General features: G+C 40.4%; 3 protein-coding genes across 4 annotated transcripts; 1 reads left to right on the forward strand and 2 right to left on the reverse strand.

The window, feature by feature from the left end:
- Positions 1–524: 524 nt before the first annotated feature.
- si:dkey-106l3.7 lies at positions 525–4,486 on the reverse strand. 2 transcript variants are annotated; one of them, XM_044333936.1, is made up of 6 exons: positions 3,819–4,486; positions 2,123–2,275; positions 1,752–1,932; positions 1,540–1,622; positions 1,333–1,430; positions 525–1,026 (listed from the first exon to the last, which is right to left on the reverse strand). In XM_044333936.1, exons 1-6 carry the CDS (start codon positions 4,446–4,448, stop codon positions 939–941), a joined length of 1,233 nt encoding a protein of 410 aa, XP_044189871.1. In that variant the 5' UTR covers positions 4,449–4,486; the 3' UTR covers positions 525–938. The 2 variants fall into 2 exon arrangements, with proteins under 2 accessions (XP_044189871.1, XP_044189870.1); XM_044333935.1 differs by having other exon boundaries at positions 1,540–1,932.
- Positions 4,487–6,829: 2,343 nt separating this feature from the next.
- On the forward strand, positions 6,830–10,201 carry fam166b (family with sequence similarity 166 member B). Its single transcript, XM_044334495.1, has 6 exons — positions 6,830–6,995; positions 7,583–7,791; positions 8,588–8,742; positions 9,332–9,455; positions 9,756–9,968; positions 10,077–10,201. Exons 1-6 carry the CDS (start codon positions 6,931–6,933, stop codon positions 10,169–10,171), a joined length of 861 nt encoding a protein of 286 aa, XP_044190430.1. The 5' UTR covers positions 6,830–6,930; the 3' UTR covers positions 10,172–10,201.
- A 130-nt stretch (positions 10,202–10,331) lies between these two features.
- LOC122968946 (iporin) lies at positions 10,332–23,711 on the reverse strand. The gene is made up of 10 exons (XM_044334494.1): positions 23,413–23,711; positions 18,159–19,557; positions 16,729–17,023; positions 15,554–16,573; positions 14,340–14,416; positions 14,020–14,194; positions 13,727–13,832; positions 13,578–13,624; positions 12,795–13,473; positions 10,332–12,622 (listed from the first exon to the last, which is right to left on the reverse strand). The coding sequence occupies exons 2-10, from the start codon at positions 19,503–19,505 to the stop codon at positions 12,505–12,507; spliced, it is 3,864 nt and encodes a 1,287-aa protein (XP_044190429.1). The 5' UTR covers positions 19,506–19,557; positions 23,413–23,711; the 3' UTR covers positions 10,332–12,504.
- Positions 23,712–24,449: the final 738 nt, after the last annotated feature.

Consider the following 24,449-nt stretch of genomic DNA (forward strand, 5'->3'; position numbering starts at 1 on the left):
ATTTATATGTTTTAATCAGTGTATAATCAACTGAAAATAAGAATCATTGTGTTTTCATTACCTTAGAATGAGCCCCACAGAGGCCACCATGTTGCATCGCCATGTTTCTACAGTAGCCCAGAATGGACAAACCAACCAACTTGCTCTAGACAGGGCCTTTAACATTTTTCATGAGTTTCGTGGCCACCATAGGTTCTCCTACATCCTTGGAAGGGGGAGGGATATTCAGTTGATTGTAATCTGCAACCTCACCACTAGATGCCACTAAATCCTACACACTGTTCCTTTAATGCTTCAAACACCGAGGGTTACTTTCATTTAGGCAGGGTCAATCAACTGAAAATTTTTATAAACAATCAACAGTTTAGGTTATTTATCAAGCAACATTCATTCCAGTTTCTAAAATGTGTAACTGCTTTTGTATGATTATAAATTGAATATCTTTTGGATTTTGTATTGTTGGTTAAACAAAACAAGCAACTTGAAGACTTTCCACACTCAGCTCTGGAAACTTGTAATGGGCATTTTTTTTGCTATATTTCGACATTTTATTTTATTTGACTTGTAATACTGTAGAGTTCATACCAGTATTCTTTACAAACTTGCAGCTTTGACCAGGAAAAAATACAGATACCAGTTTGAAGTTTTCTAATCAAGCTTTGCACTGCTATTAATTACAAATTACAGAGAAACTATATGTTTATTTCATTCCCTGTCAGAGTATTTTAGAAAGTAACATATTTTATCAGTATAAATAAAAGATTGCAAATGTACAGCTGACAATAAATAAACATGGCAGATTTGATACATCACACAGGCTGAATAGGAAGTCAGCATGAAAGCAGTGAGAGTGCTTCGCCTATTTAAAAGAGAGTTTTCTCCTCTTCAGAACTGAAACCAAAATGTCCAAACATCACAAGAAATACAGTGTGGTCCATTCATGCAGGCAGAGTTTTCCTTCGTCTCCTGAACAGCTTGCTCAACCGTCGCCGGGTGGAGTTTTTCTCAGATGACTGCATCTGTTGGCTGTATAAATAATAAAATCATCAAACAGAGTTGAGGCAAGCCATTGTAGAAAACAGGAAGCAGTATGGAGGCCGAGTTTCATGAAAAAAGGACAGAATGTTCAAGGGGAACGGATGCACAGACTAAAAATGAACTCCCACCAAAACCCCTGCATCTACTGAGAATTACTGTAACTCTAGACCACTGCATCAGTGTGACTGGCTGCCATGTCGGAGCTACACACACGTTTCCTCAGAGCATCATGCATCATATGAGATTAATAATACTGCTCCCCTAGAGGTTACATTTATAAATACAATATCTCACCTCTTTGTATCTTTCAAACCAGAATCATCTCTTCTCAAAGACCCAATTTTTAACCTCCAGTTCTTGTTCGTTTTATTCGTCTCTCCCTTTTTACACTCCTGAAAGAAACATTGAAACATTTGTGGACCAAAATGACGAATATTCCTTGGCTGGTATTTTGATTGTGTTTATTTGGTACAATATGTGTTATATTTGAATGTATTCTACCTGCTTTTCACCGTCTTCCTCTGTCTTTTTCAGCAGGTCATCTGTACTCAGGTGCTGCCCTTTGCAGTCTGCTTTCAATTTCCCTGCACCAAGCACACACACAATAATATAGCTAAACACAAGAACATCCTGCCAATCCATGCCCATATAAAATAAAATAAATATACAAAAACATAAGCTGAGAATGGAAAGACGGGTGGAAGATGACTCACTTGAATGCAGTGTTTCAATAGACGTGTATGAAGCTGATCTCTGACGAAAATTTCTGTAAGGATAATCTTTCTGTTGATGGGGTTCACAGGAAACTTGCTCGTCACCTTCATTCTCAAGACTTTGACAGGAGGAGATGTTTTCTTCGAGGGCTTTAGAGACACCCTGACAGGTGTCAGGAGCCTTAAAGAGAGTCAAGTGATGAGAATGACATTGTTTTTATAGCTTAATTCATATGAACCCTGGGGCTGCAAGACGACACTTGTCATCACCAGCTTGACAGGGCCGTGTCATAAAAATCAGCACATTGTGGAATCTGTGTCAACCTCTAAATTGTCTTGCAAAGATGTGATGCTTGAATGTCTTGGCTCACCTGTGTGTCTTGATGTTCCTGCAGGGCATCCATCTCCATCTGTAAAGCACGGTTGTGCATCTGTTGCCTGGCAATTTCCTCCAACATTTGGCATACCTGCTCCAAGTAGTTGAGCCCAGGACTCAATGCTGTCCTCGCCTCCTCACCAAGGTCCTGGATGGATCATTAAGCAAGAAAAGTGCTACCATGAAGGGTACAAATAAAAATACAATGGTTATATGTTTACTCAACTTGAAAGTCCATGTTTGTCTTCACTGCTGCTTTGCATTTCTCTCAAATGTTTGAGAAATGCAAAAATTACTGTGATATTATTAACAGCAGTGCAACATGGGTCTCCGTAGTTGACAAATTTGGTCAGTAGGTCAGTCCACCACTTTGGTCTAGACTGAATTCAGCTCGAATTTTCATTGCAAGCATGTTCGCATGCTGATGTTATCATTTAGCTCAAAGCATTGTTGTGCCCAAGTGACAGACGAATTTTTAATGAGAAATGGAAAATACCCATCACATTCTCCCAGAAGCAGCAAGGAAGCTAAGTTTCATCAAAAAAGGACAAGGTGCCGCCCTCAAATCAGCAATCAATACTCCAAAGATGTTCAATTAATAATAATGAAAAACAAAGAAAAGTAGCAAATTTGAGAAGCTGAAACCAGCAAATGTCAATTGATTTTATGTTGATTATTGGTATTTGTAATAAAAAAAAGATATGGACTAGAGGCTGTATTATTTTTTCTCATATTACTCTCTGAAATTATTAAGTTGTTACAATGAAATCCTCAAGCTGTTTAGTCAGAATATCCACATCAGTCTGACTGACAGTGCATGCTTGCACACATCACATGAGTTTTGAACAGAATAAGGAATGTATAATAGATATAATGACATTATATACTGTAATTGGGTAATGCCTACTTGGCATTATATGCTTCTCAGAAATGTATTCCTCAAAGCCTCAGAACTCTGGCTCTTACACAAGAAAAGCTACAGTACAGTATTCTCACATACCCGAGGACTAAAACAACATTGAGAACATAATTAGATACAAGTTGAACAATTAATCCAGTTCTTTCAACACCTCTGTGGTCAGCATGACCTGACTTTCACACTAAACACAGTTAGTTATGACAAATATGAAACAGGTCACCGGTGTTGTTTGAAATCACATTTCAAATCGAGACTAATTGTTTTCCGCTATCTACTTAATGACATGTCTGTCATATTTCTCTAAAACACTGCAGACTGCTCAGCTTCCCCCACATGTCTCCGTCCATTCCTGTCATGCACGTGAGCGTAAAGTCACCTGGGCAGACTGGTTTACGATCCCTTGCACCGCAGACGGACCCATAACAGGTCGTCGCCATAAAAGAGATTTTGTGTGAGTAATGACATGCCTGTCCTACTTTCAATGTGAGAGCAACTCTGTGAGTAAGTGTTGCAACCCATTAATGGTAGTTTCCCTTGTGCGACTTTCTTTCAGGCTTCCCTTTTCCCAGTTACAAGCAAGACTATACATGTTACTGTGAAGCTGATGTAACCCTGAAACTGGTTCCAAATAAGCACATCCGTTTTGTATTTTCACAGACAGAGATCAGACATTGTGTAGAAATCTTTGTGTTTCTTCAGCATTTCCCCACAAAAAATGCTGAATTCTTTGAATTTGAACACAGTTTGGTTTGCAACATAAACAGTATCTCACCTCTGATCTTGTCTGAGCTGCCTGCTTGCCACAACTCAAAGACAGCGGCCGTCTGTGAATTTCTGACATCTGCCTGACTGGCACTGATGGGTTGACTGTCCTCCTTGGGCCTAAACTCTGTGACCTCTGACCTCTCGCCAAGTTTGATGTCTGCCGTTTCGATAGAAAAGATGTTCGAGGCCGTCGCCTGAGCACCTCATCAACTGTAACAGGCTCTGGGTTGTCCTTTAGTCGTTCACAGTCAGCCCTCTGGAGGGTTTGCTCCACTTTTAGGTGCAAGGCTGTAGATCCTTCCTGGGCTCTGCTGGGACAGATGTGCGGGGAGGAAGAGGAAGAAAAGGGAGGCACAGAAGAGGAGAGCAAAGGAGACTGGGATGTTGAAGTCTGAGTAAATGTGTCTATTTCTGCATTATCTGTGGAGATGGAGCAGGATGTAGCAGGAAAAGATGTGTCAGAGCTGGGTGTCTCCACTCCAGAGTCCACCGATTCAGAGCGCAGATTTGTCCCCATGTCAGTTGAAGATGCAGCAGAGTCTTCATCATGATTTCCAAGCCATTCTGGGTCAGAACACAGGTTTCCCTCAGTTACCCAAGCCTCCATAAGGTTCCCGAAGCTCCTGTAGAGATTCATCTCCAAAGGTTTCCCCCTCTGTCTGTCACACGTCTGCGGCTGAATGGCAACTGCAACGGGAAAATGAACAACGGTTAAGACAGCCCACATAGTCATTAGCTGAGGTGAGCTGGTGATTGCTGGAGAATTCAAAACATCCCCCTTGATCCGCCTCTATTCCTTCACCACGCCTCTCCCTGTCATCTGTCCTGTCACAGCACAGAGCTGCATGTCGATACCCGCTCCTTCTTGTCACCAGTACTGGAAAAAGAGTGACTCATCTGCTGTGTTATTTGAAATGTTTGATTTGTCCTCACACCTATAAAAAAAAATCCAAGACATAGCAAGAACAAGCCTCGACACGGTCACATAAATTTAACCCGGGTTATTCTGTGTAATTACAGATGGCACTCTAACAAACAAACTGTAGATAGTTCTTTTGTAAAACAGAGGTATTGTAAAGGGAGTAACAACATATTAAAGATAAAACAAGTCTTAGAACTGCCCTTGAAATGTTTCCCACAAGTTGAGATGGAAACTAATTTCTGTGACCTACATGCCATAACTCATTTATTCCTGAGAGAGTGTATGAGAAGGGTAACATAATATGGTAAAAATCCTACAGTGGATATACAGTATGATGGTATGTGTGTGAATAGGGACTGTAAGAAGAAGCTGAAACTCTATACTCTGTTTCGTCACTTGAACAAACCAAGACATATCTGAGACTATAGGAATGTGTAGAATGGACATTCCTGTGGGCTGATATGATCTGCATTCTCCAGGTGAATACTGACAGTCATCAGATCAAACACACGAGTCTATTCACAATCATGGAACCACAAAACTAAAGAAATCATTTTGCAGTCTGCTGCAGTCGCAATGATTATTATCTGTGATTTAACAGTTCCTCCACTTTAATGATTTATTTACTGACTTATATTCTTGTTTTTTGTCTTTTTTCTATACACTCATACACATGGCTATACATCCATTCACAAACACACATACCCACAAACCAGCCAATTGAAAATTAAAGTGAAAACAGAAAAAAGTAAAAACTCCACTCCTCATCCCACTCAATCCATGTATATTTGAGGTTTAAAACTTATGTTTCCAGCACACCACTTGTTATTTGTAAGAAACTACGAATAGTATTTGTTGTTTCTGTTGATCTTTTTCCACATTTCAGGATAGAGAGCTCATGTCCTGTGTATTGTGGAGATTGATCTGATAGGAGTTATATTCTACAATAAAAAGAATAATAATTTTAAAAAGTAGGTTAATTCCAGTATTTATAGACTTAATATCTTCAATTCATTTTATTAAAAAAATAATACTTTCAATACAAAAAAATTAATTGAAGTAGTGAATATATCTCACCACCAGAAATGTATTTCTGGCAATGGGAGAGGCTTTTGACACATGTAGGGGAAAAAAATACATTGACATGATTTTATATGATAACGTACAGTATAACTGTTGACTGAATAACAATGAAGAATAAGTCATTAAAACTTTTCAGGGGGTCGTGGTTGGGGGACTCTTCATTTATTTACTTTTACTTTTTTTAATTTCATAAACATTTCTATTTACAAGCCCACCCATATGTACATAAGTCTGTGTTAACATTCCCCCTCCTTATATTATGCCACAAACTGCAGGGGTCGCTAGGGGTCGTCGTTGAGCATTTCTCAAGAATATCTTTCTATCTATCTATTTTTCTATCTATCTATTTAAAAAGTCACCCTCTCCATTTTTAACAGTAATCACATCACAATCACAAATAAAAAATACATACATAAAATATTCAAAACAAAATCTTAAAAATAACATTTTTTAACAGTGAGAACCGGTCAAGGAACGTAGCCCTTTTTGATACCACGTCCATGGGTTGTCATGGTAATATTCACGTTTGAATTGGTTGTTTCCTTCATTCATTTTTTTATACACCTAATTTGAAAAAAAAATTTAAAAAACACATATATATATTATTAATTATATTTTTATGCAAATTATAATGCAATGTAAAGGTGGCTCATGCGTCTGTCACATAACAGACCCTAACACATAACAGCAAGACCCTCTGATCACTCTGGGAACCTTTCTGAGGAGGAAACGTCGCTCTTATGTTACTGTTAAATATTAGTAGGAAGCAACTGAATCAACAAAACCTTAAATCCCAGTGGTGATATACTACTGTATTCCTGCGACAATGAATTTATAAACATAAATGTGTGACTGAGTGATAGAACAGTTACTTATGTTCTAATAATCAATATATCTAGCTATTAGACTACAGCACAGACTTAATTCCCACACTGTATTATTAAGTACAGCAATAGGAAACAATAGCATTTTTTCCTTGCAGTAAAAGTTTTCTTGCTCTCGTCACTTTCATGACTCTGAGCTTCGATGCATCAGTTTGTTTGTGTTTGACTGTCTGTAGCAACCAGCAAACACCGCAGGACGGCGAGCTGCTGGAGCCTTCAGGGGGATAAATATGGAGAAATACGCCCCTAAATTTAGCAAAGTTCTGCTGACACCCGACCCACATTACATACCAGGGTAAGTCCGAGCCTCCTCACACGAGAATCAGTGAGAAATTATGATATTTTAATATTTAAGATTTTACAAAGACATACTATATGTAACGTTGATTGCACAGGATTATAATGTAACTAATGTACTGTATGTGAATTGAAATTTTAATAATGTAGCTAATTGCCCTTCCTTTTTCCCTTTTTTTAAAAATTTAAGTTGTTTCAGAGTTGTGTTTAACCAATGGTTGCTACTTTTTTTTATTTCAAGGTGTCACCATAAATGGCTGCGTTCTAAAGTGTTTCTGTTTTGTACACACAATTAAAAGACCTACAGAATAGTTCACTGCAATAGATTACAGTAGTACTATAATGCTGAGGTGTTTACCCACAAGGGTCCATTTGTCCCCATAAAACAACACTACAAACTCCATAAATCACAATTCCTTCCTCAAATCCTCTTTATTTTCTCTAAAATTGTCTGTTAAATCAAGTCAACTCATATCTACTGTATATTTAAATAATTTCTTATTGTTTCAAGCTCCAAACCTGCTGAGGCACAAAACCCACGATGACTTTGTTTTTTACACCAGACTCTGTCTCTCTTGTTTTCAGGTACGCAGGCTATTGCCCGCAGCTGAAGTACAATGTGGGGAAGTCCTACGGCCAGCTCACAGCCGAACTGCTCACCAATCCTGAGGTGAACCACTCCAACCGCCTGGTCCTCCACACAGGTCACATCCCCTCCACAGAGTGTGACCCTGGTCTGACACTGAGAAGCAACCCTGAAAGTAACATGAGGAAGGTGATACCAGGATTCACAGGTAGGTATCACACACTAACACAGGGGGTCAACAAAGTAACTGAACACCGCATGGAAAATTATTTTTATTTTCACATCTACAAAGTTTGGTAACATTTTAATTCCCAAGCTGTTGATTACCTAATGTGAAATAACTGAACGCTAAACCACAATATGTGTCAGTTATAACTGAAATCTGTCAATAAGAACTTTGATGTCAGTTTTCACAGCAACACAAGACCAAATAATCAGTGTCCAAACTGTTAAATTATTAAGTAACAGCTGCATAGAAGGACTCAGGGTGAAACTAACTAAACATATACACTATGTACAGTGGTTGATAAATCCTAATTGGTGTAAAATATGCAGTAATACAACCACTTGCTGCAATGTTTCCAGTGGTGATTTACAAGGTAAAGTCCCTTTTTGTGTTCATGTACAGCAGCTTTTTCAAAGGGTCAGTTCCTGGTTTTTAGATATATCTATTGTCAAGATTTCTGATGCCTCGCCAGTACAATTCAGATGAATAGAGTTTCATCTGTGGATTAACAACATATCCCTCTAAACACAATGTCACAGCTATTCTGGATAATATACAGACCTCGTTGTGAACCTTTTTCTTTCGAAATACAATGTGTCAAAGAAAATAGGACGCTGTTTCTGGAAAGATATGTAGCTGTTAAATTTTTTAAATGTTATCTTACAATGCTGTGTTATCTTTTCAATCGCATCTCAAAACCCTGGCATATCAAACTAAAACCCTCCTCTCTAGAAATTTGGAGAAACTGACCCTTTGATGTTGTTTGTTGCTGTTTTAGGCTTCATCCCAAAAAGGCGGAACTACTTTGCCTGCAGCTACTCTGAAACATGTCATAAAGCGTTGTCTGAGTTTCAACAGGAAAGGCATGAAAGGATCCAACGGAAATCATCAGAACTGCCAGTTATTGTCAACTACACCAACCAACAGTTTGAAGTATCTCCTCTCTTACACACACACACACACACACACACACACACACACACACACACACATATGCTCAGCTCTACCACTCTGTCACTGTGTTGCCCACACACACACACATACGCACATGTTGACACGGTACCTCTGAATAGGTTCACTCTTGTTTAATTATCCATGGTGGAGCTCAGTGTCAGTTCACTGTAATGTAGGCTAATCCACCTTTAGAAGAAAGACTAAGAAGCAGGACTGAACAGCTTCCCAGTACAACAAAACACAGATTCACCAATTATGTCTCTGAGATTCACATGAATGACTCTTTTAGATGTTTAAGCAGCATAATCAATCAATCTCAGATTTCCATTCACCTGCACTAAGTTGCTGATATCACTATTACGTAAGCAGGTTTACATTAATTCTGGGGTTTTTCGCATTAATTATGTATTGTTATGTAGAATCTTTGTTGCTTTCATAACCTTTCTATTACGGCTTTTAAACATGCGTGTCATATGATCATTTTAGCAGAGATCATAGAGATCATATATCAGAGTCATGCATGTTTTAATGGCTCTCAAATGTCATCTTTTCATCATCTTTGATCCAGAGGCCAAAACCCCCTTTGACAGCGATCTCCAATAAAGTGATCTACAAACCGTTGAAGCCCTTCATCCCCCTTGGAAAACCATATTTCATGGACGATGATAACCCACACAAGTATTTCATCTCAGGTACAACACAGAAGACTTAAACAGTTATAAACTGGTGCTGCAATCTTGTTCACCACGTGGGGTTTGTAGTGGAAATACAGTAAAATCTGTCACATAACCAAAACAATAAGCTTAAAGAGGATAAAATGCTGTGTAGAGCATCAGAGTTGGATGATATTCACCGTGGATTTGTCACCTCTTTATAATCCAAATTTATTTATTTGGGTTAGTATAAAATATTGAGTAATTCAGCTTTTAAACTTGTTTTTTCATGGATAAACATGGCAAAAAATGTGATGTCTAAGTGATGTCTTTTCACAGGATTTACAGGGCACGTGCCGAAATCTCGTTTCCTAATTGGCAAAGGTTACCCCATCACTACCAACCGGGCGCTGATCCAGTTTGGGAAGCAGCAGCAGGCTGAGCCCACCTTCAAACACATTCCAGAGTGGAAGGACAGTACAATACCTCCCATCCCCGCAATCTATCCATCAAACAGGGGTGTGGTGCCATCATTCACAGGACATATACCAGGTCTGTGTCAGTGTCATCATGTGATCAGCTAAATTATGGAAGTAACTGAACAAATTGCCACAGATAAGGTTCATGTTAAAGCATGTCTAACTCTACACCATCCCACAGGATACCAATTCATGTATGGACATACCTTTGGTCAACTTTCCAAGGATGCACTGGAAAAGAGCAGCATCAAGAGAACCCTTCAGGCAAAGTCATAAAACACCTCAATAAAATGATTACCAGCATTATGAAGTTGTGACATGAGTCGAATCTGAAGTCCTCACATTTCCATGAAAACAATTTGTGCTGAACTGCAACAATATTTGGCACATGAGTAAACCTTTGTACATGGTTGGTACATTAAAGTAAGGCAGGTAATCAATATGTTAAATCTTTATTGACAGAGGTTGATTGTCACTGGGCATTAGAGGAAGCATTCAGAGACTGAGGATAAAACAACGCTGGGTGGAATAATTTCACAGACTTCACATATTTCAGAACATTAGAAATTCTCCATTAACAAATGCAGAGAACACATTTTCTATTCTTCCCATCCCTCTTATCTTACTAGTGGTCTATCAAAATGTACCTGACACACAGTTAAATACCTGAAACAGCCACAAGGTGGCTTGTATTTGTGCAACTGAACAAAATTCACCGGAAGACGTACTACTGTATATATCAGACAATACCACACAATTCATGTGCCAGAAAATTTCCAAAACCTAATTCTACAGCTATAAAAACATTAATAGGAAGTTAGGAGATCTAGTAAAACTGTAGCACCTACCTGTATTCTTGTTAACTCATGCACCTATGGTAAATCCATGCTGTGAGTTTGCTCAAAAAAGCAAGTTTACTGGAAATAAAATCACTGACAATCCACCACAAAAGGCTGGTGTGTGGCATATTTGGCACTAATAAGAATGTATTGCTTGCGGGGGTGAAATGAAAGGTACAGCTGTGGAAAGACTGACAGCTACATATAAGAAATGGATAATGTGTCCCATAGTCTACAGCAGGTCAATATTCACATATATGATTGATATTCGCCTACAGGAAATATAGAGGAGAGTTACAGGTAACAGAAGCACCTACTCAAGGTTATTCTGGTGGGTGTGCAGTTGCAAATAGGTGCACTGGCCCTCATTCATCAAGCAAGTGGGAAAAAGGGCGTTTAAGTATGTTGCTCCCTCCGCTTGGAATCAATGGCAAAATTACCTGAATCTTCAGAAGTTGGTCTCACTGGATGCATTTAAAGTAATTCTAGATGACTTAGAGGCAGGCACATCTGGCTGTAGATGTTTTGACTGACTCATATTACCCCTGTTTGATCCCTGATGTTGATGACTTGCAACAAATACTGATGAATATTTTTAATATTTTCTGATTCTGTAATTTATTCTTTATTTTCATTGTAAATCATTATGTTTTTGATGTCTTCAACCCTGTTTATTGTGCTGCTGCCTGTCTTGGCCAGGATGTTCTTGTAAAAGAGATTTTTAATTTCAATGAGACTTTTCCAGGTTAAATCAAAATGAAATCAAAATGGTCCTCAGCCACCTGCCTGATCTCATTCATGAAGCTCATCTCACACCTTATATGAACACAAATGTTCACTGATAAAACATCAGAGAGACATTTTAAGATCAGAGGGTCTTGGCACCAGTTGTTCATAAGTTCAAGCTTTGCCTATTTATAATGTACGTGTCATTCTAGTGCTGAAATCAGTTAAAATGTACACGGACCGTTCAATAAGTAGAGATTTGTATGCTCCACACAAAGTAGTTTCCTACGTAGAGATTATTATTACTAGTGTTAAATATACAACCCAGTAACTGCCACAGTTAACTGCTGAGTAGCTACTGAACCAACTGACAAAACGTTAGTTTGCTAATATCTGACCAGTTTTGACTGAAGAGTCAAACACATCTGACCTGACACTTGATCAACATGCTGTTTAATAATGATAAACTGAAAAGATTTTAAATTACATTTCACAAAAATAGCAGAATATACCTCAAACTGAAAAATGTTATTGTATGCTAATAATGTAGCTAAATAGCCTCAGTTAGATTAGTGTAATCTCATATTTTCCACTAATTCTAGACTGCATGAATAGTCTGAAACAAATATTTCTCCATTTATGCATATAAGTAAAACAAAGTGATACCTACATTTACAAAAAATAGCACTTAAGTTAAAAATATAGATTGGCCCCTAAAACTGTCATTTTTGGCAGTTATGTTACAGCTTGTGCTGCTTCAGTTTCCTAGCAACCATTTACACATTTCTAAAGTCTGTACTAAGATGTTGCTCATACAAATTTAGAAATGGATTTATGAATAGCTGGTGCAGCAGTCCACCTTTAAACTCATGAAAGCTTGATGATTAAGGGCCACTGCAAAAGCTGTTAATCTTGTAAAATAAGTGCTTCCTGATCAGTGCAGCAGTGAGATCGAGCACTGTGTTTTGCAGGACTATGTACTATCATGCAGTTATCACAGTAAATAGTTTCCACTCGGTCCTCCACGCACAGAGGGTTTAGTTTTCAACAGTCCTTGTCTTTGTCAGTCTGAGCTCCTCTTAGCTTCATGGACCTGATGGATTGAGCCAAAAGTCCAAGCTGCGATCTGTCCAAATGCAGCCACTGTGATGGTCGCCTGTGCCTATAAAACCAATGACAGAGAGGTTCTGGTTATGAGTAGAGAGTTACGGTGTCAAGTCCTCCAATCTAGATCCCATTCTCACAAAAAAAAGAAATCCACTCAAGATTCGGGAAGTATACAAATTAAAGTTTGAGTGTGAAAATCAAACCACAAAGTCTGTATTGTTTCTTACCTTCTGGTTTGTGTTCCACTGTGACTCTGAGAAACTTCCTCTGTCCTGGTGGAAGAATCAGCTCCTCCAAACAGTTTGGCCCAGCGCAGACCACCCTGACAAGGACTCTCAACCTGGACACAAGGTGACACATTTGGGATCCCATTGTCTTTCTCTCCCTTGCTCTCTTCTGGCCTGCTGTCCATACTTATTTGAGACCAAGTATCTGCATAATTGTGGCTACAGTCCTCCCCTTCAACCACACCATCCATGAGGTCAGCCTCTTTTGGCCACCACTCTGGAATAGGGGCTAAAAATGGACTCCTGTTCACATGCATCTCTCCACATCCCTGCTTGTAGCAACTTGAATTCTGGGAACTGGGAGACTCTTGGTGATGCATACATGTCTGGTGTGAAATCTTAGACTGACTGCTGTGGCTGTTGTCCGCCTTTCTGTCAGCTTGCAGTTGTGGCCAGCTGGTCACTAAGAGGGCAGAGCACGGTGGAGGTGGAGAAACACCCTGCTCCTCAGAACACAGCTGCCTGTTACGTAACAGTCGGGGCTCCAGGAGCAAGTTGAGGTCAAAGGGCAACACAGACAGAGGTTGCAGCAGAAGTAGCAGCTCCTGAAACAAGGGCTGACACCGACCCAGTGACATGGACAGGAACCCCCAAGAATGGTAGTATGTCGTCACCACATCTACAGAGACGGTGAAAGACAGACAATCAATTATTTGTTTACATTCAAGGAAAATTGTAACAGCTATTTAGAAAAAAATAAAATAAAATTGAATGTGCACTAACCTTTTTGACTCTGAAGGTGACTGAGCCAGAATTCCAAAGCTCTCAAGCTGAAAGAAAGCAAGTCATTAGCAGATGATGCTTGTAAGTACAGTAATAGTATTAGCATTCTTTAGCATCATTAGCGTCATCAGAAGTAATTTCGTACATACTTAAGCAGGCCCATGATGAAGGCTCTCAGTCTCATGCAGTGGCTGGTGAGCTGGGGACATTGTCTGATTTTAGAGACCAGGCTGTGCAGGACCCTGGTCGACGGACCTGTAGCAGAAATGGACAAAGACATAAAAAAAGAATTAATCAAAGAGATCACAGTGTGCACAATGCTGCTCCACCAGTACGTCAAGCCAAACAACCATCTAGTACTGCTTGGCAAACAGATCCAGAAATATATTCATGACAGCTCCTTTGAATCATGATCACTACATTATACTTTAATTGCATGTACCGATCCTAGTAGAGACTTCCACCACATTCCAGGAGTGGTTGCGGCGCTGCCCGACGATGAGATCCAGTTTATGATCCCTGAGACCGTCTTCTAAAATATTTTGGATCGTTGGACATAAGTGTTCCAGGACCAGACCAGCAATTGTGGGACTCCGAGAGCTGTTACCCAGACGCATCTGTGGCATGAGGAAACATAATATAATACAGTATCTTTCCTGCTGATACAAGTTAATCAAGTCCAATCCCAGACTGTAAGTAATTTTAATGGCACTTTTCATTTGTGATCCATAATTCAAGGTGCCTGACTCTGCCAATTCATACCTTTTCTTCAGGGTCTCTGCTGCTGCCAAAATGAGCCATAATCAAATCCACTGCCCTGCTTACAGACCTCAGCAGACCTAGAGACATTGGACAAGCAAAGGAGCAGATGGATGGAGCTGAAGTTGTAATTAATGCCTTATACATTCTTTTGGCTGATGCAAAAAACAGAAATATTTATATGACAGTATATGTTACATTGCAGAAATACAGATCTTATTACATTTCTATGTATTACTCATTGCTGAAAGTCATATTTTCTAAGTGGAATATATCTGCTAATGTGTGTGTGATAACTTATAATCTGTTTTCAGGATAAATCAACTTAAATCAAGATTTTTCTAGAAATATCATTTTTCTTCATTGTTGTGCTGCTATCTCCTTCATGCTATCCGCTTTGTTTAAAGGTACAGACACTCATTTTGAGAAAAATCTTGAAACATGTTTATTTATATTAGAAACACAATTTTTTTAACTTTCAGAACACATTAATAAACAACAGTAACTGTAAGATTTTCACCTCACTAACTGGGTCAAACACATAAAAATATGAGAGACGGCTTTCAGGGTTCATTATCACATTAGAGGAATGCAAATGTGAAAGAGAACTGAAGATGAAAGAGTCCTCCATTTCCATTTCAGCAGTGATCCTCACTGACTTGCTTTTCTCCCTGCCTTTCTGTCTCCATCTCTGGCTAGCCTCTGCAAATGTCACGGTAAATTCTTTATGCATGTTGAAGCTGCCTGCAGTGCTGCACCACACTGACTGTTCACTGCTGCTGCAAATGTCTCTGTCTTTGATCGTCCACCTCAAAAGGTTCACATTTATATAATTAAATTCGCACCAAGAGGCCCATATGGTAGCACTAGAGCAAAATGATTAGCTGTATTATAAATCATTAGCACTGTTTCTACTGCATCATTCTCTTTCTTGTCCTCTCTTGGAGCTTGCAGTCGCACACACATAGGCTACAGAGCAGAAGGCTCAGCCAATCCTGTGCAGGGAGAGTTAAAAATAGGTCATGTTTGAGTGGAAGCCCCTTCAGGGTATTGAAGGCACTGCTGCAGCACAGTGAGTTTTTAATGCTGCTCTCCAGAACAGCTCATCACCAGATAGACAATCAAGGAGGAACTAAATCACTAGTTGGTCATTTTTTCCTCCATTCAGCTTCACATGTTTTATGCACACTGATATCATATCATTAATTGAGTCTCACCTCTCCTCTGAAGATGGCTGATAGACATAGACTCATAAGATGTATCAGGCGAGAGGCAGAACTCTGTGGGCGGCCTGTCACTCAGGATCAGAGATTCGCTGTGTTGACTCTGACTCTGCTTCCCAGCAGAATCCTGGGTTTGCTGTGGATGCAGCCCAGAAGCAGCCAAGGAGAGCAAAGAACTCAAAGAGGAGAGAGGAGCAACTGAGGAGAGGGCAGCTGTAAAACTACCGTGAAAAAAGCCGGAGTCAGCTGCAGGTGCAGCGCGATACTGAAGGGACTTCTTTTGAGGTTGTGGAGTTTTTGGAGGAGACAGGGACACCTGCAGGTTTGGGTGATGGGCGTCAGTGGTTAGGGGTAAAGTGGGTGGTGTGTGAGAGAATACTAAATGGTAGGAGCTGTGGGTCTGATTTGGACTTTGAGTTTTGGGCTCAGTGTTGGCATGGCTCTGCTCAGGGGTGAGGTTGATAAGGTCCTGGTAGGTAGGAATTTTAACAAGTTTGGACGGATTTGGGGCTGAGGTCAGATCTATAAAAGAGTTAGTCTGAGTGTTGCATGAGTATGGGCTTGTTTTATCTTGCATCTGAACCAGTCTGGGCTTTGGGCTGGTGTGAGTTGGATCTCGGCTGCTCTTTGATGTACATGGACTTGGGCGTCCATGGCCTCTGCTGGACTGGCTCCATGTGTGTCTGCGGCTGAAGCGCTCTGGGCTTGGCGTGCAGGTGGAGCAGCTATCAGAGCTCGAAGGAGCCTCAAGGAAGATGGGGCATTGGCTGCCCATTGGTGATAGCTGAAGATTAGAAAAACACTGACTTCTTTTGCCCTTGAACTTGAAGCTTGGTTGGGAGCTACCAGACTTGCTGCTCTTTTGATTTATGTACTGCTCCAGAAGACAGCCCAAGTGCTGGGTCTGGGCCTGGGGTTTTTCACTGGGAATCAGAACAAAGGGCTGGATGGGCAGAGAGGTTGGCCTCTGGGCTTTACTGTAGCGTACCACTGGATTTTCAACTGCACATGCTCCTGAGAAGAAAGAAGAGGACAAGAAAACATTTTTCCTGTTCCTGTTTCCTGTTCTTTCATTTTTCTGGTGTTGTATCTTTGCTTATTTTACCCTCCCACTCATAAAACCAAGCAACAAAGAAAACATCACACTTCTCTCTTAGACATTGCCTTACCCTTCTCAGTAGCATCAGTGGCACAATGTTCCTGGTCCAAAGTCACAGATGGCTGTGTGGATGCAGCACTTGTACCTTGGCATTTACAGCTATGTGGGCTACAATGTCTAGGGCACAGCAAACCAGGCGTGTGGGAGTGGTTTTGGATGCTGTCAGTATGTTTCTTCCTGCAGAGGGCTTTCTCAGTGGAGGTGGTGGCAACCTGGTAATCATAGGTCTGAAACTGTGAGCTGTCAAACCCGGTGCTGCACTGTGCAGAGGAGAACTTTATTTCCTTTTGTTGATCCTCTTTCTCCTGATGGTGGTGAAAAAAACATGAAACTGTTTAAGTTTACAAAACCAAATCTCATATGCATTTTCCCACAACATGTTGATACCACTCTTTAATAAGGCACCGTTTTAAAAGGGTTTACAAGTTGCACAAACAGCTTCATTAAAGGAACTGTTTGACAATTTGGGAAACTTGTGTAACTTAAATAGCTTATTGGCTTTCTTGCTGAGATGAGAAGACTGATCTCACTCTCATATTTGAATGCTAAATATGAATTTAAAGCAAGCAGACAGTTAGCTTAGCATAAAGACTGAGAGCAAAGGGGAAAAGCTAGTCTGGCTCTGTCCAAAGGGGACAAATAGGTACAGGTAGGTCTGGGTTTGTGTGCCACCCATTCAAGTGATGAATTAATTAATTGTATGAATAGTGGCGAGTGGGCAACAACAAGTCTCATCAAATCAAGCTCATAGAAGAAGATTGTCAGGAATCAAGTTTACTTATGACAAGTCACCTCCACAATTGTTCACTATTTTCATTCCAAAGAGAATTCACTGTGCGTTATGATGACATTATTGCATCCCCAGACCCAAGCCTTGCCATTTTGCACTGTGAGGCCATCTAATAAGATGATTTAACATTAGGACATAACTGAATTCCCAGGCTTATCTCAGGCTCAGTAACGCATACTTGTGCCACTCGATTATGTACAAAGCCCACATATGACAATATTTCTGGCAATGCCACTGGTCCAAAGGTAAAAAAAAAAAAATCTGCCTTCAAACTCTAAAACTCATTAATTTACACAAAATGATCTTGTTTGTTTAATCCTTACAAAAACAAAGTGTAAAACTGTACTGGTTTTACCAGGGGGTTATGTGCTAGAACTAATTCTAGGTCAAACGCAGTAACTTCCTGTTCTACACTTGTAAGAATGATGATCCTCATCCTTAATAAAACAGTGCATACAACGCCTTTGTTAGTGTATTTTATGCAATTGTATTGTTTTCTTTTTCTTCTATTCATAAATGCGAGCCTTATTTTTCAAATACCACTATATGAGACTCATATTATTTCTGTATTTTACATCTAAAGGTCTATGCTAGGTATACCCATCATCTAATTCAGCAGAAGGAGGAGGGCTGTTTCATTCCAAGATTACCTTCTTGACTTCTTTGTGTTGTCCGTCTTTCTTATGATTGACAAGCAGGTGCTCAGAGGGAGCGAAAGGGCTACTTCTGCCCTGACCCTCAGGGCAGCTGGTGAGGCTGGACCAAGCTGGGCTGGGTGACTGGGAGGAAAGGTCACAAGTCACAAGCTTGTAGTACTTCTGGTTGGTCCCTATGGCCAATGTTGCCTGACTTTGTAGACAGGCGGCCAGGTCTGATACCTCCAGAGAAGAGAGCCCCGGGGGTAGTGGCTCCAGGGAATAAAGATTGCAGTTAGAGTCGAGACCCTGAGGAGACCAATGGGAAGACGAGGGCGCCAGGTCAACCTCCTCTTTTGGGGGCGCATAAACTGTCGTGTCATCCTGTTGAACATCTGCAGTCGGAGTCTGGGGAACAGGTTGGAGGTTGAGGAATACAGATCCCTCAGATGACTGAGAGGGGTGAACTGCCGGGCTGCTGAGGTCATGAGGCGTGGCAGGGTTGTTGCTTTTGTTATAGATGGTGCAGAAGTTAACCAAGATGCCATCAGAACTGTTGCAAGAAGAGTCACTGACATACTCTGCTTGAGTGTTGGAGAACAACTCTGGGGAACATTTGTGTTGGCTGTGGATGCAGCAGGACATGTTATCCCCCATTCTGTCTGAGTCCTGCTCTCCACAAGCCAGCATCATGATGCCAGATCTGGTCACATGAAAGCACTGGCATTCAGTTTGCAGCGAGTCCAGCTGGTTAGGCTGGTTAGAGAGCCACTCTTGGTCGCTCTCAGTCGCCAACATAGTCCCCTCATTGCCCCATTCACTGTCCATGTCCTTGTGGGATATTGTATCATTTCTGGTATCATTGTTTAGTGGCCAGTTGGAATTTCCATGCAACACAAAAGATGAGTCCTCATGATATCTGTGTAGATTATCTCCATCACTATCTTCATCTTCCTCCTCCTCATCTAGCTCTGTATTGGGAAGGAATGAGTTGTGTGACCGCAGACCACCTCTAGCACTACAGCTTTCCTTCTTCAGATGGGAACTCGTCTCCTCTGGCGACGAGATGGAGTCGTACCTCCCGCTGCTGTCACTGGCCCCCTCCTCCTCTGTTCGGTCCTCATTGAGACTACTGTAGCTGCTAGAGAAAGGCCTCCGGCCACCGGTGAAGGTGTGCTCCCGGTTGAGTGAGTCTCGCTCTGGGAGGGACACAGCTCGAGTCAGGCCCACTGAGCACAGACGACTGGGCCTCTTGGCTGAGCTGCACAGGGCCTGGACGGGAAGTTGCCAAGTGGGAAGCTGAACCACAGGGAAGTGGCACGCTATCAGGGTGTCCCCTGAAAGACTGGTGGTTCCAATCATACTAGTGGAAGCTGGATGATGGCAACCGACACCATGATCCTGAAGTTAAATCCTGCAAGGACAGAATAGAATAGATTCACTTTTAAGAGCGATAAAGATGCTTTGAATGTGGTATCAGTGATGAAGAAACATGTTCACAAGTTTTCTAGGTACATGGAACATTAAGTTATTACTACTGCTGTATATTCAGCCTGAATACAGTTTGGTCATCCAGAGTGATGGAAAATGCATTGAACTTGCTCCATGACAATATATTAATGAGAAGTAAAAAGCTCAAGTTCATGAAATAATAAAGTTGAGAGAAGTATTAGACTCAATTGTATAAGGGAAGGGACAGGGGATTGCAGAAAAGGTTAGACTTGTGTACTGTAGAGTGGAGGTGCCATTATGCACCATTTGTACATTTGGATGATGCAGATATGTTTTAACGTGACATATAATACATATAAATCATGTTGTTGGTGTATGCATATGAAGTGTTTATATTGATCTCCCTGTGGGCCTTCTCCTTGATTTCTCTCAGTTATTTGGCCACACTGGTCTTTCTAAATGTGGTCTCATCACATACACAGATTAAGGTGTAAACATTGCCTGTGTGGGTGTCAAATTATACAGTGACCGTTCTAGCTGTAGAAGCTGAGACAGGCTCATTGCCTCAGGGACCCAGTTACAGATTTTAGTGGTTAGCTGCCTTCAATTTCTGTGTATTAAGGTGCCAGACCTTTTGAATATGCAACACGATTAGTCAGAGAGGTAAGGGGAGTCTTCAGAGAAAAAATTACATGTAATAGAAACCAAAATAGAAAAACATAAAGCACGACTGCAGGCTAGCACTGTCTGCTCCCTCACTTCACACCACTGGTCCTCCAGTCAAACTCCTACTGTGTTGTCGGCTTCTGGCCCTCAGCGCAGCCTACCCTCCATAATTCAGTCAACCATTAACAAACTCCTCCTCTCTTTGCCTGGTCCAACCACAGGCTATCACAGTTACTCAGCTGCTCTGTAACTAGGGCAGCTGCACTGCAGAGATGCTCCGCTGGCACTGCTAAGAGTAAATACATTTTCACATCAGTTTACTTAATTGAAAGTGTTCTATCACATTTAGGCATTTCTTCTGATTTTACAGACCTCCAGCTTGAAATAAAAAAGGTAAACACAAGTTGCATAATAATGATAGTCATCCTTTCATGAAATATATTAAGTTTTACAAAAGTAATTACAAAGCATCTGCAAACTCTGCACATGAAATATTTAAACATCAGCAAGTGCGGGTAGTTTAATGTTATGACATTCAACCACAGAGAAGAAGAGAGAAAAGTGCATGCAAATTAAACAATTGATTTAAATTACCAGCAATAAAAAAAACATACAGCATCCACTGATATCTCCTTCAATACTGTTACATAGTCTTGATGCTATGTTGTGTATATAAACTAGATTGAAAAATCATGTTCATAAAATTAAATATTTCAGATGTCTTTCACTTTTTTGCACACATCAGTCTTATGACAGTGTTGTTGTGCTACTGTCTGGGTATGATGTGTAAACAATATAAACATCTGTTGCAGATGACCATGAAGAGGTAATCCTCTTTATCACTACATTGCTACAGTAAACAACATCCCTGCCATGGGAACAAAGAGTAAACACTTCAATAACACGCTCATAGGCAGTAATACCCCAAGGCAATACAGTAGCTTCTGATCATGAATCCCTAATAAACTGGGTTAATCTATGTTTATGGTGCAATGTTAATACTAAAACAGAACCAGGAGATGATTTAGAATTTCATATTGCAGCCAAATAACACCTCTTTTTTAGATATTTAAGTATATTGTGCACAAAGTCTCTCAACAGCTGAATGTGCCATTACAGAGGACCAGAGCACTCTCCTTGTCTTGCCTTTTAAAGCTGGTAGAATAAAGAATACTGAACTATGATGCTGCTTAAAGACAGGATATCATTTATCCATAAAACTCATAATTTTTGAAAGGTAGCTGTGGTGAACCTTCTTCATAGTACTGATTCAACAACAATTTTTTTAATTTTTATTTTTTTAAAAATGCTGCCAAATGCAGACATAGAGTATAATCCCCTTCTGCAACACCTGAGCCAGGTTTTAATTTTGGCACACCCACACATTGCATACATTTCATACAGTTGGTCTATTTCTAGTCCTCCTGATATGATGCAATTACATGACATTATTTCTTATTTAAATGTGATTAGCCATCAAGCATTTTGGGGTCTGCTATTTCTGAAAAAAAGCTTAATTGCATAAAGGTGGTGTTTAACATGCTCAGGAAGATCTGGAGCTCAAAACACATATCAGTCAATACCAAAATATGCATCTTTATCTCCAATGTGTAGCAGGTGATGCTGAATGGATCAGAGACACGGAAAACAACAAAACACACAACAAATAGGCTGCAAACATTCATTAACACCTGCCTCAGGAGAATACTAAGCATTTGGTGGAGAGACAGGTGGAGAGAAGTAAGCAATGTGCACCTGTGGAAAAGAACCAGCCAGGATCCCACTGACTTAGAAATTCGAAGGAGAAAGTGGAATTGGATTGGACACACCCTCGGAAAACCTGCGACAAACATCACCTGACGAACACCCCCGAGGAACAAGGAAAAGAGGAACAGCTGGAGACGAGGTGTCTAGGCAGAAATGTCTAGGAGTGGGCTCAACTGGGGAGATCTCAAAAGAAGCGTCAACAATTTGTCAATGGCCTATGCTCCCTAGAGGAGCAAAGAGCTTAAGTCAAGTAAGTCAAGTTAATTGCATGACTCTTTCTCACAAGAGGCAGAGTCAGCAGGCTTTTAATCACAGGCCCTGAATTTGGTGCTCAGTGTCTTGCTCAAGGACACTTCCCAGCTTGTCATTGAATCATTTATCAGTTATCATTTGATTATTAAGGCTAATGTCTCTAGTATGTAGTAATGTAATATGAGGGATATGATCCTCGAGGGGGCACTTTGCGTTGAATTTTGATTCATCCTGTCCGCTTAATTTCAACCGTTCAATACCACAAGAAAGTAGGCCAGTGTGACTGACTAACTGTCTGCAGAGGACTAACGGTTTCCCTGCAAAGCGGATACGACTCTCGCGTGTTGTCTCCGAAGGAAGGCCCTGAACTTGCGGCACAAAAATCTATGCCAAATAGCTCTGTCCTCTGAGCACTGGAGCACACTGAGATGGTTGTGATTAGCTGAACTATTTCACCGGGAAATGTCTGTCACATCAAGTCAGCCATCTCACATGAGGGATGGGACTCGTGGTTCTGTCTGGGAGAGTCTGAGGCCCACCGATGATCTGCTTGGAAACAGACTCAGATCATGATGCTGCTGCTCGTTATCAGTGAGGTCTCTCTGTAATGAGACGACATCTTTACAGCTCATATTGATCTATATTCTTGTGAGGAAAAGTTTCAGTAAGAACTCAGTACTTGTTAAACATGATCAGATCAGATGTGATGTTTGACCTAAATCTAAAAAGTAAAAGAAATATGAGCAGACGGAGAAGAAGACTGTCATCAATGATAGCTGTACTGTCTAGTCAGATTCTTGTGTGTGTGTGTGTGTGTTTTGGTTTGCATAACGAAAGTTAAATATTCAAACAGGCTGAAGTAGGACAACTTGCAAAAAATCAAGAGATTTTTGTGTGCACACATGTCAAAGAAGCATCTATGATAGGAGCATCTATATCTCCCTCATACACACACACACACACACACACACACTTGCTCTCACACACACTAAACACATAGGCAGACTTAAACCCAGACAAAGTGAGTCAAACGATTTCAATCAATAGAATCAACATAGGAGTGAATAACTGACTCCAAAGCACATAAAATCAAGCGCTCATGCTTTTGCGCATCCGCTTTAATCACACCTACTTGAAACCGGCCGCCATGCGATATCCATCCTCTTCTTCTAGGTGACTTTGTTGTGTAGGTATCTCATAAATACGTGGCAAGGTCCAAAATTATACAACCAAACTATTTAAAGAAAATATGCGAGTGCTCGACGCAGCTTGGACTTCAAAGATGCATTAAAAAAGCTAATTGTTCAGTTATATTATCTAATATCTAGGGTGAAAATGGACGGGTTATTCCGGTGATGTATAACTATTATAAAGGGTAATATGAAACCGGTCCGACGTTGATGTCCGGACAGACACAGCAGTCTCCACACCGCCGCTTCAGCAACACTCCAGCTGGCGGAGATATTGCGTCACGGCGGCTTTAACCAATGAGGAGGGAGAAATTCCTGCCACTTAAAGTATCCAAGACACTTGGTAGGAAAAGAGTTCAACATGAACACTGTTTTTCTGTTTTTGTTCTGTTTGTTTTTGAAAGAATGATAAAATAAACATCATGAGTAACTTTATAACTTATAGTCTAGTTTTAGCACAGTGCCAAAAATTAGGACTCTTGGCTATAATGATGATTCACAAATATATGTGACCTTTGTGTAAACAGGGAGGACCATTGAGCCCAAGCTCTCTTTTACAAGGACGCCATGATTACAGTACTTATAAAAAACAATAAATGTCAATGTCAGTCAAAAGAGATTTGAATTAAAAAGGATTAGTTTGTCTAATTTTACAAGCTTCTGCAGATTGTTCCACTTGTGTGGAGCAAAGTATTTAAAAGCCAGTTTCCCAATCTTAGTACTAATATGATGATTTTCGAGGACCAAATATTCTTGGGACCTAGTGCAGTTTGCCAATGATCTGTAGTTAAAAAGACACGTTGAGATACCCCAGAAGTTTTCTAATAAATGTAAATAAATAAAAAGCAGTGCTTTTCTCTTGTCACTACCAATTACTGCCACCCAGCTTTCTCTAGTATAGTATACATATATATACTATAGTATAGTATACAACAATGTGTTCTAAAGCCATCCCTAGTTATGAACCTTAGGACAGAGT

Source organism: Thunnus albacares, chromosome 18 (assembly GCF_914725855.1).
Source record: "Thunnus albacares chromosome 18, fThuAlb1.1, whole genome shotgun sequence".
NCBI lineage: Eukaryota > Metazoa > Chordata > Actinopteri > Scombriformes > Scombridae > Thunnus > Thunnus albacares.

Coding starts and splice junctions, on each gene's coding strand:
- si:dkey-106l3.7 (XM_044333935.1), bottom strand. CDS start 4,448: ATGAATCTCTACAGGAGCTTCGGGAACCTTATGGAGGCTTGGGTAACT. Junction 2,276..3,818: donor CAGCTCAGACAAGATCAGAG/GTGAGATACTGT, acceptor TGATCCATCCAG/GACCTTGGTGAGGAGGCGAG. Junction 1,933..2,122: donor AGGAACATCAAGACACACAG/GTGAGCCAAGAC, acceptor ACTCTCTTTAAG/GCTCCTGACACCTGTCAGGG.
- fam166b (XM_044334495.1), top strand. CDS start 6,931: ATGGAGAAATACGCCCCTAAATTTAGCAAAGTTCTGCTGACACCCGAC. Junction 6,996..7,582: donor GACCCACATTACATACCAGG/GTAAGTCCGAGC, acceptor TCTTGTTTTCAG/GTACGCAGGCTATTGCCCGC. Junction 9,456..9,755: donor ACACAAGTATTTCATCTCAG/GTACAACACAGA, acceptor GTCTTTTCACAG/GATTTACAGGGCACGTGCCG.
- LOC122968946 (XM_044334494.1), bottom strand. CDS start 19,505: ATGATTGGAACCACCAGTCTTTCAGGGGACACCCTGATAGCGTGCCAC. Junction 13,474..13,577: donor TCACCTTCAGAGTCAAAAAG/GTTAGTGCACAT, acceptor CCGTCTCTGTAG/ATGTGGTGACGACATACTAC. Junction 12,623..12,794: donor AGTGGAACACAAACCAGAAG/GTAAGAAACAAT, acceptor TTGGTTTTATAG/GCACAGGCGACCATCACAGT.